This window comes from Dysidea avara, chromosome 9 (assembly GCF_963678975.1).
Source record: "Dysidea avara chromosome 9, odDysAvar1.4, whole genome shotgun sequence".
Lineage (NCBI taxonomy): Eukaryota > Metazoa > Porifera > Demospongiae > Dictyoceratida > Dysideidae > Dysidea > Dysidea avara.
Genome location: NC_089280.1, coordinates 11,674,552 through 11,689,981, shown reverse-complemented (window position 1 = coordinate 11,689,981; position 15,430 = coordinate 11,674,552). Strand labels below are relative to the sequence as shown.

Genomic DNA, 15,430 nt, shown 5'->3' with positions numbered 1-15,430 from the left:
TTTTGTAAAGTTTTATGTGGCTTTAAGGGTTAAAAGCCCCAAAGCTGGCCATAGGCCAGCTTTGGGATATGCAAATACAAAAAGAAGTGATATCTAATCCAAACCAGCCAAGCTGTAAAAAAAAAGAGTGCGGCCCCCAAAAATGCTATGGTGAAAAGATGTAAAATCCAAGGTGGTGGCCAAGAAATGGCTGTGATAGTAGGTTAATGGTAAAAATTTTAATAACGACAATTCAGGTGAATTTGGTGCCGCTTAATCTTGGCACAAAATTCACCTGAATTGTCGTTATTAAATTTTTACCATTAACACACCATCACAGCCATTTCTTGGCCACCACCTTGGATTTCACATCTTTTTTCAAGATAGCCTTTTTGGGGGCTGCACTCTTGTTTTACAGCTTGGCTGTTTTGGATTAGGTCAACTTTCCTTCAAGATTTATTGATAAGTAGTCTTTAATTGCACTGGCAGCAGACCCCCAACCTATGTACAACCATTTCCATAATGTTTGAGGAAACTTTTAGACATTCAGCTTCTTCAGACTTGAAAATATTTTCACATATACAGGTTAGCATGTAGCTTCTCGTCAATCCCTAGAATCCATATAAGTGTTTTAGGCCATTATCTACCATCAACTGTGTAAATATAGTCAAAATGAGGACAGCATTAATATGTACATCAACCTGCAGATGAATTTTTGACTTGGCAGCTGCTGTTTCAATCTCTTCTTCAAGAAGAATATTCATGGCAAGAGATTGCCCAGGAGAATCTTGGACATTTACCACTTTTCATTCCATTTTGTATTTACATAATTACTTAGTGACAATTTCACACTTCAGATCAAAGGAGCCGTCTGGGCTGCATTTCATATATGTAGCCCACCTAGCCGGGCTACATCTGAATGTAGACCAGGATACAACTGGGCAGTGGTTACATAGATATTAAGGCCGAAATTGATTGTGGAGATCGATTAATACCCACATGATTAGTACGCATGCACAACTTGGATTTCTCCATGAAAGCCACTCAGACGGAGAGCGTTTTATTATCCTTGCTATCCTACAAGTTGAAAAACATTGAGCTAAGGTGAGAACTAGTGCTATAGCTTATTCACCAATCGTTTGTGCACATTTCTACCACACCCCCATCATGTAGTTACCACTCTGCACGAAGTAACCACTCTACAAGCAAGCTTACCTATCTAGGCCGTTAGTAAAATCCATAATAATTCCATAAACGATTCAGCAGCACTGATTAAAACATTAAACTTGCGTAACTGAAATTTTCCACAATATGTCTACAATTTGTCCATTCATCGGAACCAAAACGTAACTAGAACATAGTGGTTGCTGACCCATAATTGAAGTTTTTAGGCATACTTATATAATTCATCTAGTGGTTAGTTTGAGTGATTGATTGCTGCTATCAACCTGACACAGATGGGAAGTGTTACATATTATAGTACGTTCGCGTTGAGCTGAACCCTCAAAAACGATTAATAACTTACGATTGCTACATCGCATGGGCCTCCTGTATTGCTCGATACGTAGCGCTTCTCAATCCGCTAAAAATATATTAAAAGCGCTTCATTCGAATGTAAGACACTCTAGTTATGACACTGCAAAGTTTCTCCATACATTTTCAATGGGGAAGCCTCTAAAGCGCGGCCCTTTGATATTCATGTTGACACATGTTTGTGGCGAAGCCAGACGTCACACTCCCGCCCTCAACACGCATGATATCACCATCTGTTATGTAAGAGGCTGTAATACACTTTTGCAAGAAAAAATAAACAGTTTTTGTGTGTGTAAAACAGAGTTGCGTGAGTAGAAGAGCTGGGGCCACTGTTGCATTGTATTTAGAAGGTAAGTGGCCCACTTATCTTCAGGGGAAAAACCTCTTTCAGCCATTAAGAGTAAAAACCCAAATTATAACAGCTCAAGTACTTTTATCCAGCATAGGTGTACCTGCAAGTGAGGCAAACAACATGTTTTTAACTTCACATTTACCACACAGCTGCTTATTCTCTCCTATTCCCATCTAGTCAATTTGTCATTTTAATCCTTTTCCCATCACTTTGTGCACATGCCATACAAGCCGTTTCAAATCAGCACCTGGTTCTCAAAGTCACATTCCCACAGAACTCTACAGAAAGTTTCACTAAATGAAATACTGTTTGTATGCATTTGGACCTATAATACCTTTAGTGACTTTTAAACACTCCTGCACTGATCAATATACACAATGTCTGGTATGTTCACCTTCTGCAAGCATAATAAAGTAACAATAACTTTGAAAGTGCATGCACTTACACTTCATCTGTTGTTTTTTTTCATGTACTTTGCAGAGTTCAATCCCAGCCATCCGATGACTCCTGGAGAACAACATACAAGTTGTAACACTAGTATTGTAAATATCAAACAATCTTACATCAGATGAAGTAGGCTCAGAAGAAGACTCGGACTCACTGTTGCTGGTGGTGGAGGAGTCATTAATACCACCATCACCACCATCACCATCTTCACTATCGCTACTATCACTGCTGACGTGAATGAGGAATCCTTCTAGAAGTTCCTCATGAAGTCCATCCTGTTCCCAGTAATGATCTTCGACTTCTTCTTGAACGTGCTTTATCAAAGATTGCCACCTCTCAGATGTAACAGCCTCAAATCCTTGATAAACCAGTTCCTTAACTTCAGTCAAAGTAAACCTAAATAGATGCCAAACTATAACAATGTCCATAACAATGTTGATATACCTCTTGTTGTTCCGCTTTACGTGTCCCTTCACTTGACTCCAGGCCATCTCAATAGGATTCAGTTCACAGTGTGCAACTGGTAGTCTGACTACTTCATGGCCTATTATTATGTTAGCCGAAAGAACTGGGATCACAACAGTATACCAGAAAAAAGCCATACCAGAAAAATGTCAGAGCCACAATGTATACACTTAACATACCTTTACTTCCAGCTATCTCATCTATAGCATATCTTGCAGGAGTTTTTGCTCGTTTGATGATTTCCCACAGATCTCTTTTCAGTGAACTTTCTGGATATGCTATACCTGTGAATCATCATACAGTCACATACTGAAACAGTGACAGTATATACACACTGCCTTACGTTTCTTATTTAACCACTCTTTCAGCTGTGCTTTTCGCCACTTTTGCTTTGGTTGCTCCTCCAAGTGGCGACTGCAGTTAACACAGTAATGTTTACAGTTGACAAATCTAATACCTACCTATGGTAACTGGCATTGTCCATTACAATCAGACAATTGGCTGGTAATGCTGGAAGTAACTTTTCTTTAAACCACCTTTCAAAATTCTCTGCATTCATTTCTTGATGGTAATCAGCTGCAGAAAACACCATCATTCTGGAGTTTTGACTGTAGACGGAGTAACAAAACCAAAGGCTCGAGCGTTCAAATTCACCCACCAAAATCTTCGACAGTGATAGATTTTCTTTCTTGTCGTATAACGAATGTATTTTCCGTCTGATTGCATCCCGGTCGAAACTGTCTGCATCGACACGGATTCGTGAACGTTTGTACCTGCAGTGACGATTAGATGAATAGAGTAGCCTCCTGCAAACTACTTTTGTACCTTTTTCTTGGCGTAGAAAACCCGCCTTTCTTGCGGTACTCCATCCTCACTCTTACAATAGATGACTCTGAAATCCCTACGTGGCGAAATCAATACCAAACCCAGCTGCAAAGATATTTAATACCAGTGGCCTTAGAGATTCTCTGCTTCACATTGACGGAAACTTTAGACTTGTTCGCTTCTTGCTCGAAGTAGGTCCATAGCTTCATGAGTAGAAACTTTGTTTGGCTGTTTAACCTCTTTCCAAGAGGGTTTCGCTCCGCACTCACTAACGCTGCACTGGACGCCATATTTTCGACAATTAAGTGCACGCCCGTAACATGAGCTTACGAATAAATGCGTCATGAACATCATGTTTAAAGCCTTTGATCTTGTATGGCTTCTTAATCACCAACCCAGGGTTCAGCTCAACGCGAACGTACTATAGCTGTAACATGGGGCTTTTGAACTTTGCCTGAAATGGATGCCTGACCAAGGGCCGCATTTCAAGTAAAGCCCTCATGCTTGTGTTACAACTATTACATACATTTTTACTTTTCTTTCTCTTTTCTTTCCATACCCACTTATGAGATTTAATTACCATTGGTAACTGTGTGTGCCTGAGGACTCGTTTATTATTGTTGTGCTATAATCTATTCATCAATACCGTATAGAGGTAGTCTTTGGCATTGGTGAATCTTGAGATTAGCATCTTTATAGCTATAGATTGAGCTTGAATTCGCCAATGTTTATTTCGCCAAATGCAATTTAGTTTGCTATTCGCCGAAGTTTACCCCCACCAAAGTTGTTTATCTCTGTACTAGAATTTGTTCAGGGGAAAAGTGCAATTTTCAATAGCCTTATTTTTCAAGTTTGATCACTTTAAACAATGACAAATATTGGAGTACAGGTTATATTGGGGTGCCCCCCTGTTCTAGTATTCCCTGTGGCCAAATTCAGTATGATCTGGCTGTGTGAGAGGGTAGTTGGAAAGGGCGGATACAATCGGACACGGACGCGGACACATACACGGACATTTTCAGAAAGCACTTTTACATTTATATAACAGTTATTTTTCATACCTAACATTGCTTTTACAGCAGTCTTCTCTTCCAGACCCAGACATCGATCTTGTCATAGTGCTTTTCTATTTATATGCGCACGTGTGAAGGACCAGACCAGCACTCTACAGAATGCCAAAGACCATATAGTGTTGCAATTGTATACATGCTCTAAAGTCTAATATACCACTTTCACACCTCACTTCAAAGGGAAAAGGTGGCGTATAAGTGGTATAATAGTACTGCTATGAGTGTTCAGGAATGCATTAACAAGAAATGGAGGTAGTATATACAAGTTATATCCCTCCTAGGAGGGATATAACTTGTATATACTTCATTAATGCATTCCAAGCATTCTGAGAAATCTTCTGATTTCTTTCATGAAACTGTGTGATCTCCTCTGCTTTAATATAGTGACACTTCACAGGACTGATAGTGGGTTTTAATATTGTAAAGTGAGCCAAAGCATAGATGATGGACTTGGGGAAGAAGATAGTTCATTGTTTTACTGAATGAAGAAGGCCACGGATTAGTTTATATTGCTGTTTTGATTGTATAGTCATGTGGCAATGTCCAGACACTAGGCGTAGCGCTAAATTGATTTGGCCATTAGTGTTAACAATATTCCTCACTACTGTAGTTTATTCATGGCTAGTAAAGTAAGTACTTTAGTGCACTCGAATCATCTTTATATTGCTGTTTTGACACCTGGCGCGATGTCACACACGCGTAGTGACTGGGAGTGGCGCTTAATTGACTAGGCCATTATAGCCAGGGCTGCCCACGGGGGGGAGGGGGAACTGGGACATGTTGCCCCGGGCCCCAGGAGGCCCCACAAAGGGCCCCTTGAATACCTGTTTAAAAGATCGATATACTCTAATAGAGCAGTCAGATCTAGATACTCTAATAAAGCAGTCACAGTATTCTTTAGAGGAGCAGTGTTGCAAACTTATAAATAAGGAGATATGGTTGTTGAGGGGTGCTATTGTCATTGTCAGCATGTAATGACCTTTTTTTTAAGTCTTCCACTTACAGCTTGGGTGAAATTGTGATTCAGAATGGAAACCTCCTTGCCCCTGGGGCCCACTTTAACTCTTTCCCTGGGCCCCTTAATTTCTCTAAGCAGCCCTGATTATAGCGCTGTAAACATATTCACTGCTTTAGGCTTTAGTTTATTCGTGGCTAGTATAGTAAGTACTTTATAGTGTCACTTAAGCTTCGTTATGAGCTGTTCAGCTCGCATTTGGGTTTCCTGTGTTTAATTGCGTACCCACAATCGAAGTGATCTGCATGCTTGTGTTAATACACTTAGTTGGGCCTCTCAGCAGCACCTTGTCGTTGCTCTTACAACACTATCCACAATCGAAATTCACATGGTCCCATATAAATACACTCGCAAAGCATTCCTGCAGTTTCCCCACACTTGCAGATGAATCACCCAAGTGGAATATATTAGTTGTAACATGGGCACTTGTGATTTGCCTGAAATATACGCACTCGCACTCTGGCTGCGCCCTCGTGCTTGTGCATATATTTCAGGCAAATCACTCGTGCCCATGTTACAACTACTATGTACAGAATTAAGGACCTGGCCTACAAGATTAGGTTGGGACATGCCAGCTTAATCTCTATGACAGTGAATTATATTTCTACAGCACGTGTACAACACAATTATGATCTTTAGAATGCTAGTCTATCCTTCGCACATGCACTTATAAATGAATAAGCGCTATGACAAGATCGACGCCTGGGTCTGGAAGCGAATGCTGCTGTAAAAACAACGTTAGGTATGAAAAAGAACTGTTTTGTAAAAGTTAAACTGTATTTTAAAAATATCCGTGTCCGTGTCCATGTCCGACCGTATCCACCTTTTCCAACTACCCTGTGTGAGACTAGTCTAAAAGTGATGGTCTGGGAAAGGCTGCATGTGGAAGAAATGTGTCTCTATAGGGTAAATATGTTTGGTCTGGCTACCTCAAGGTTTTGGGGAACTACTATTCTTCTGATTGCTTTTAATTTGAAGGAAGGTCTGTTCACTCAATTCATTTAATAAATAAATAACTATATAAATAATTTAAATAGAATATATAAATGATTTCTTCACTGCTAGATGTTGCTTTGGCTCAACACATGGTTTTTCACAGATCACATGAGGTACAAGGCCGCATCATGACTTTCCTTTCTCCTCTTGTGTGTCCCATTCTTTTCACTAGTAACACAATGAATTTTATCCCTTTAACTGCTAAGGATACCATGATGTCCTCATGCTTTGTATAAACCCAGAGATTTAGACATGCTATGTGTATAACATTCTTCATGTGTACCAAATATTTTAAAAAGTATAAACAAACATCTTAAAGGAAAAAGTAGTGAAACCAGAGAGGTTGCCTATACCTGTAGATAAACTAATGGGCATTTAATCCCTAATTCAGACTGAAGTATAAGGAGTGAATGTCCACTAGTATACCTCTATGCATATGCAATCTCTCTAGTTTCACTACTTTTAGTTATTTCCTTGTTTCATTACTTTTTTCTTTGTTCTTATACTTGTATATGCAAAAGCACAAGGGCCGCAGCCCCAAGGGCATATGCATGTATATCAGGCAAATCAAAATTACCCGTGTTACAGTGTTCCATGCACTTTCGATTTGGTGACTCACCTACAAGTGTGAGAAACTGCACGCATGTTTTGCAAGTATATTTATAGTGGGCCATGTAAATTTTAGTCATGGATAACATATATGAAAATAATGTTAAGGTATTCTGAGGCTGAATGTAAGTGTACAAATACAAATAAGCACAGAAAACCTAAATGCAAGCTAAGGTACTCAATTTACTAGCCATAAATATATTAAAGTCGTGAATATGTTTGCAATGCTAATGACTAAATCTATGCATGACATCTACACACAACACTTGAAAATCATATTTGTACCTGCAGTGCTATACAGTGCATATTAAGCAAACATTACTTTCATTCATCATATTTGCTCTAGAGTAAATGTGTTATTTGCTTCACATTTGTTGTTGAGTGTAGAAGAAGATAAACAAGATTTACAGTACATGTGGCCTGTATTTGTGCAATTCACATGCATGGACAGATGTAGGATAGATGCTATGAATCCAAAGTGCATGTATAAGACATATGTACAGAGCTTATGATAAGAATTCTCTGTTGTCCTGCCACAATGTCCTGACAAACCAAAATCGCCAGACAATTGCCAAATTGACTGGACAATTGCCAAATTGACTGGACATGAGATGAATGCCCAACATGTTTACAGTCTATTTCAGGTTGGTTGTCCACGTAAGCCAAACGCAAAATATCACGTGAATAGAAATAACCAATGAAATTTCACACTAGGCGGACGGCGCTAGTTTAAACTGAAGGCTGCTGATCTCATTGGCTACTTTCAAGCACGTAACTTTTAACACTTTGTTTCTCTGGTCAACCAACCGGAAATAGACTGTACTGTAGCATAGCAAATAAACATTATAGTGGTAAGACATCACATGCCTTACTGCAGCTGTTATGTGGTTAAAGTACACCAGAGGGTTGGCAGTTGGCAAATGGTACATTTGTGGTCACTCCCTTGGGTTGTAAGAATGTATACTATCTCCTGGCAACCAAGTGACTGTTATTATTGATAGCATGCCAGCTCAGCCCTTAGGCTCCTTCTTTATGCTTTGATGGGACACTGTGTCTGGACAAATTGCATTATGGTCAGACATCTATACAATTTGACCGGATTTTGTCTGGTGTCCGGACGTTATCATAAGCTCTGTATGTACCACTCTGCGTGGGCAGTCCAAAGGCACCGCGAGTGCTATATTTTGTATATATATATATATATATATATATATATATATATCAAGACACAAGATAGTGTGTCGTGCGGCCCAAGAAGCCGGCGCGCCACACCGTGAGTATATTGACAGGAAGAAAGAAAACGTCATTTTCACACATTTGTATCTCGGTGATACCTCATCCAATTGGAACCAAATGTGCTGCAGAGTTTCCCGCCAGCTAGGGGAGTCTACATTCCAAATTTGAAGGAAATCACTCAAACCATTTCCGAGATACGAGTGGCCAAAGTTTCGTTTTTTTTCTCTTCGTTTTTTTTTCTCTTCGTCTTTTCGCACACTTGCAAAAATTGCTATAAAACGCAAACGCGTACTCCGATCGCCTTGAAATTTGGCACACAGAAGGGGGGTACAAAGGCGAATCCTAGCATCAAATTTGGTGCAAATCCGGTGAATGATTCAGGAGTTATGACCGATTATTTGCGTAAAACAAGATCGATTTGTTGTCACGCCTACAGGGTAAACCGCTTCATGGAATGAGTTGAAAATTGCTATGTAGATGGAGTAACCATCGTAGGAGTGCCTTTTGGTGGTTTGAAAGGAATCGAGATAAAGACCACGGAGATATGACACAAAACCCAACCTGTGTCACAATTACGCGATCGATTTTTAGGAATAAAAAAGTATTAGTTTTCACGCCTACTAGGCAAACTGCTTAGAGCAATGAGCTGAAAATCGGTGTATAGCTGGAATAATCTTCATTGAAAGTCCTTGCAGTAGTATAGAAGAATTGGATTACAAACCACTGAGTTATGATTCGAAAGCCAACTCCGTGTAGCAAATGCGAGATCAAGATACTCTAATAGAACAGTCACCCTAATAGAGCATTCAGCTAATTTATTTACTCCATTATAGAATTCTATTACCATATTCTGTAGGGAGTTCAGCTGCAAACAGTTAATCTTATAGACAGTTCAGCAAGAAGCAAGTTACCCTATAGAGAGTTCAGCTACAAATATATCGCTGTAGTGATTCATAACATTGCAAGTCACACTGAAGAGAGTTCAGCTATAAACAAGTCATGCACCCTGTAGAGAGTTCGGCTACACTCTCTAGAGAATTCAGCTACAAACAAGTCACGTGGAGAGAGTTCAGCTACAAAGAAACTATCCTGTAAAGAGTTCATCTATACAAACAAGTTACCCTATAGAGATCACCTTCAAACAAGTAACCCTGAAGAGAGTTCAGCTACAGACAAGTCACTTTATAGTTTATACAGTGTTCAGCTACAAGTAAGTCACTCTGTAGAGAATTCAGCTACAAATAAGTCACTCTGTAGAGAATTCAGCTACCACCAAGTCACTCTGTAAAGAATTTTGCTACAAACAAGTCACCGTGTAGAGAGTTCAGCAACCAAAATACTACTCTGTAAAGAGTTCAGCTATACAAACAAGTTACTCTGTAGAGAGATCAGCTAGAAACAAGAGAGAGTTCAGCTAGAAGAAGTCACCCTGTAGAGAACTCAGCTGCAAAGAAACCCTGTAGAGAGATCAACTACAAACAAATCACCCTGCAGAGCATTCAGCTATAAACAAATCACCCTGTAGAAAGTTCAGGTACAAACAAATCACCCTATATACAGTTCAGCTACAAAAAAATCACTCTGTAGAGAGTTAAGCTACAAAGAAGTTATGCTACAGTGAGATCAGTTGAAACAAGAGGTTTCAGCTACAAACAAATTAACCTGTAGAGAGTTCAACTATGAACAAATCATCCTGTAGATAGTTCAGCTAGATACAAGTCACCCTATAGAGAGATCAGCTAGAGGAAGTCACCTTGTAGAGAGATCAGCTAGAAAAAGTTGCCTTGTAGAAAGTTCAGTAACAAATGAAACCATCCTGTAGAGGGTTCAGCTACAAACAAATCACCCTGTAGAGAGTTCAGCTGCAAACAAATCACCCTGTAGAGAGTTCAGCTACAAACAAATCACCCTGTAGAGAGTTCAGCTACAAACAAATCAACCTGTAGAGAGATCAGCTTGAGGAAGTCACCTTGTAGAGGGATCAGCTAGAAACAAGTCACCTTGTAGAGAGTTCAGGTACAAAGAAACCACCATGTAGACAGTTCAGCTGCAAACATATCGCCTGTAGAGAGTTCACACAACTAGAAACAAATCACCCTGTAGAGAGATCAGCTAGAAGAGGTCACCTTGTAGAGAGTTCAGCTACAAAGAAACCATCATGTAGAGAGTTCAGCTGCAAACAAATCACACTGTAGAGAGTGCAGCTACAAAAAGATCACCCTGTAGAGAGTTCAGCTAGAAGAAGTCACCTTGTAGAGAGTTCAGCTACAAAGAAACCATCATGTAGACTCTGAGAGTTAAGCTGCAAACAAATTACTCTGTAGAGAGTTCAGCTAGAAGAAGTCACCTTGTAGAGAGTTCAGCTACAAAGAAACCATCGTGTAGAGAGTTCAGCTACAACGAAATCACCATGTAGAGAGTTTAGCTGCAAACAAATATCATGTAGAGAGTTCAGCTAGAAACAAATTACCCTGTAGAGAGGTCAGCTAGAAGAGGTCACCTTGTAGAGAGTTCAGCTACAAAGAAACCGCCAGGTAGAGAGTTCAGCCTCAAACAAATCACCATGTAGAGAATTCAACTACAAACAAATCGCCCTGTAGAAGGATTAGCTAGAAGAGGTCACCTTGTAGAGAGTTCAGCTACAAAGAAACCATCATGTAGAGAGTTCAGCTACAAAGAAATCACCTTATAGAGAGTTCAGCTAGAAGAAGTCACCTTGTAAAGAATTCAGCTACAAAGAAACCACTATGTAGAGAGTTTAACTGCAACAAATCACCAGTAGAGAGTTCAGCTAGAAACACATCACCCTGGAGAGAGATCAGCTAGAAGAGGTCATCTTATAGTGAGTTCAGCTACAAAGAAACCACCACATAAAGAGGTCAGCTGCAAATAAATCACTTGTTGAGAGTTCAGCTACAAACAAATCCCCCTGTAGAGGGATCAGCTAGAAGAAGTCACCTTGTAGAGAGTTCAGCTACAAAGAAACCATCATATAGAGTTCAGCTACAAAGAAATCACCCTGTAGAGAGTTCAGCTAGAAGAAGTCACCTTGTAGAGAGTTCAGCTACAAAGAAACCATCATGTAAAGAGTTCAGCTGCAAACAAATCACCCTGTAGAGAGTTCAGCTACAAAAAGATCACCCTGTAGAGAGTTTAGCTAGAAGAAGTCACCTTGTAGAGAGTTCAGCTACAAAGAAACCATCATATAGAGAGTTCAGCTACAAAGAAAGCACCCTGTAGAAAGATCAGCTAGAAGAAATCACCTTGTAGAGTGTTCAGTTACAAAGAAACCATCATGTAGAGAGTTCAGCTGCAAAAAAATCACCCTGTAGAGAGTTCAGCTACAAAAAGGTCACCCTGTAGAGAGTTCAGCTAGAAGAAGTCACCTTGTAGAGAGTTCAGCTACAAAGAAACCATCGTGTAGAGAGTTCAGCTACAAAGAAACCACCATGTAGAGAGTTTAGCTGCAAACAAATCACCTGTAGAGAGTTCATCTAGAAACAAATCACCCTGTATAGAGATCAGGTAGAAGAGGTCACCTTATAGATAGTTCAGCTACATTTCAAGTCACCCAGTAGAGAGATCAGCTGCAAAATAATATCCTGTGGGGAATAATGGGCATGTAATAAATATATGTATATAATTTGTATAATTACTAATAAAATCAAAAATAATTGAAGTATTAAAAATCTTCTTTAAGTTCTTTTCTTCTTCCTGTGGTAAAGAAAAAACACATGGGTTAAAAAAACCCCAAAGCCAGCCATTGGCCGGCTTTGCAGTATACAAATACAAAAAGAAGTGATATCTAATCAAAAACAGCCAAGCTGTAAAAAAAGGTGTGGCCCCCAAAAAGGCCATGGTGAAAAAAGATGTGAAATCCAAGGTGGCGGCCAAGAAATGGCTGTGATGGTAGGTTAATGGTAAAAATTTTAATAACGACAATTCAGATGAATTTTGTGCCGCTTGGTCTTGGCACCAAATTCACCTGAATTGTCGTTATTAAAATTTTTACCATTAACCTACCATCATAGCCATTTCTTGGCCGCCACCTTGGATTTCACAACTTTTTTCACCATGGCCTTTTTGGGGGCCGCACCTTTTTTTACAGCTTGGCTGTTTTTGATTAGATATTATATAGCACTGCTGCACTAATCGCAGCAAGTGTATTATAACTTCACTTGACTGCAGTGCATTATAATTTATAATGCACTGACCAAAGTGTTATATTGCACTGGCTGCGGTTTTGTGCTACATTGCACAAGTGCCGACGGCTAAGGCCGCTATGACACCTCACCTAATAGGTGGTAAGACACTACACTGTTTACTCGAATTCTTATGTAGCCTAACATGCGTAATTCGATTGTGGGGCCATACAGGGAGAGTCACTGCTATGTTATATATGTGATCTAAAAGCAGCCAATGGCGATCAAAGAGGCAAACACGGCAGGTAAAACTCTATTTACAAATATATAATTGTAGTTAAATACCTTACTAGTTGATCGAAACTTCCACCGTAACAAATCACTTTTTAAAATATTATTCTAATTGATACTCACCATAACAATCGATTGTTGGCATTGCCATGTGATTGTATCATTGGTCAAGGCCAGAGGAGGTCTGACACGCACGCATGAGCGCATATGTTTTGTACAGGGAAGCTATTTCGTGGGGTTATCAACGAAAACTACGCACCGATCAAACTCTTTTCTTATACTTAATTCAACAGTGCAATCAACCCCATTCAACCCCAGTGGTTCAGTTTTGATATACACAGCCTATTGGAGGAACCGTCACGTGATGAATAACTAACCGTACTAAATAAAGCCAAGCAACAAGTTGGGAAGAGAAAACCAGTGAAAATCAACTGCACAAGTATCTAAGTAGCTTTGCAGTTCACCAATCTTGTCTACAGATTGGTTTTCCGTGAATTTACCATTTAAAGAATGCAATTACTGCGAATTCTTTTCAACAGTGCTTAGTTCATGTCGGACTTCCGCCATGCTTGATGCATAATAATGTCGTTAGTTTCAGAGCACCACAATTGGTATTGGCATTCTACCTTATAAAAGAAATGTAGCTACAGCGTTGGATCTTTCCACCTATTAGGTGAGAGGTACATAACAGTTATACAACGTGTACTTGTGCTCTGCCTGTATAAACGCACTTGTGTCCGTTGTATAACTACATACACATGAAATATTTCACTTATAGCTATATATGTAGTTTGATTTGACAATTAATTTGATTTGAAAATGAAACATGAAAATAATTATATATACATCTCCATTGACAGTTTTTTCTACTGTTAGTTAAATTAGTTTGACACTAACTGAAAAGTTCACAAGGCTGTGGTCTTGACATGTGGATTCTCTAACATAGTTCTCTTGTGCTACGACATCTATTTTGTTGTTAAGAGACTTTCCACATCCTGTAATTTTCTACAACACCACTACAGTGTGTATGTAATCAGCTTCTTTTTTTTTCTGGTGGGTGATTAGATGTCTTATCTCTGTCGGTGCACTAGCTGCCACCAGAATCTTGCCCGATTAATTCATCGGTTGCTCTTAGTACTCCTTCATACTTCCATTTTGATTCTGCGCCAATAGCTGAAGAATTCTGTAGTGCTTGACGCACTTTCTTTCTACTAAAGAATACCTGTAACATATTGTAATACAAGCCACAGTAATTCTTACAATGTGCCATCTCTGTCTTCTCCTAGAATGGCAGTGCAAGCTGACTGTTGTCATGTTTCTCTCCTGGCATTTGTGGCCTTTCTGAAGTCACTACTCCTATCAGAAAATGGACAACTGTACACACAGAACACACATTTTTGGAACACACATTTAATAGTAGTAGCTTCAGTACTACTTCATTTGTCATTTTATCAATAACTGCTTGCATGCTTTCTTGATTACCATCCAATGAAGTCCTTTCACCAAATCTGGCAATATTGTGGGAGTAAATAAGTTTCTCAAGTAACATGTATTCATACTTGAGACTGAAATGCCGGTATAGTTCTTCTACAATCTTATCATCATCATCATCATCATCCAATACTGATATGTCACGGACAACTTCCTATGATCACTGATTCCTATGATCACTAAATGATTATACTTTTAAGCAGAAAATGCAACTTACACTATTAAAGTATCTTGGTATGTGAGCAGCCCTTGTCACATCTTTACCAGAGTTAGAATAAGCCTTTGATCTATAGTCTGGATACTTGTTGTTGTACTAGATTCAACACAAGTTGGCCTTCTTCGGATGAAATATGAGCACTGAAATGTTACCACATATCCCAGTAATTGAATTGGTTACATCATTAACTTACGACTTCCCTGTATGGTTGAGTTCATCAGGTAATGGCTTTGTTATAGCTTGCCCCAGCACCAGTGTTGTTCTAGCCGCTGGGCATCTGTCACTCGTAGAACATTACAGCCGCCCTGATGATGGAGTCCAAGTTTTTCTCAGCAGAGTTCCTCTGGGAGTGACAGGGCTTCTGGGTTTCTTCCATGAGTTTCACACAGCCCCTGTTTGTCACTTGCCCGTGTTGTCCCGTGACATGCAGCACGTGAGCTCCTTTCTTCATGGAGGCCTGGATGGAGGCACACTCTAGCAAAAAGTATGCCGAAACCATGAGGTATCATTTGCTGTTTGGGTTTACAAGAAGAAAGAGGACCTGTTTGTGATCCTAAAAATCGAAACCGGATTCATCATAAAAAAATCCTGCCTGTCTGCCGCTTGTCCTGGCCGAGCTAGATCCTGGCAAGCTGTAGGCGAAGAACTGAATTATGAAGATGACTCGAAGCAATGTTAGAAGAAGGAATGGGTTTGCCCAGTTCTAACCTATGTAGTAAAGGTGATTTGGTAAGCGTACAAGGCAAAAAAAGTAGACAATTG

At 39.6% G+C, this 15,430-nt stretch overlaps 3 protein-coding genes across 7 annotated transcripts in view; 1 reads left to right on the top strand and 2 right to left on the bottom strand.

Moving 5' to 3' along the window:
* Positions 1-15,430, top strand: part of LOC136266343 (uncharacterized) — a 147,241-nt gene that overhangs the window by 28,630 nt on the left and 103,181 nt on the right. The gene's annotated exons all lie outside the window — the stretch shown is intronic.
* Positions 1,749-3,353, bottom strand: LOC136266347 (uncharacterized). Its single transcript, XM_066061369.1, has 8 exons — positions 3,238-3,353; positions 3,120-3,190; positions 2,956-3,060; positions 2,756-2,855; positions 2,428-2,707; positions 2,310-2,371; positions 2,199-2,261; positions 1,749-2,142 (listed from the first exon to the last, which is right to left on the bottom strand). Exons 1-6 carry the CDS (start codon positions 3,333-3,335, stop codon positions 2,348-2,350), a joined length of 678 nt encoding a protein of 225 aa, XP_065917441.1. The 5' UTR covers positions 3,336-3,353; the 3' UTR covers positions 1,749-2,142; positions 2,199-2,261; positions 2,310-2,347.
* On the bottom strand, positions 3,349-3,929 carry LOC136266460 (uncharacterized). The gene is made up of 4 exons (XM_066061474.1): positions 3,726-3,929; positions 3,602-3,677; positions 3,435-3,549; positions 3,349-3,384 (listed from the first exon to the last, which is right to left on the bottom strand). Exons 1-4 carry the CDS (start codon positions 3,889-3,891, stop codon positions 3,349-3,351), a joined length of 393 nt encoding a protein of 130 aa, XP_065917546.1. The 5' UTR covers positions 3,892-3,929.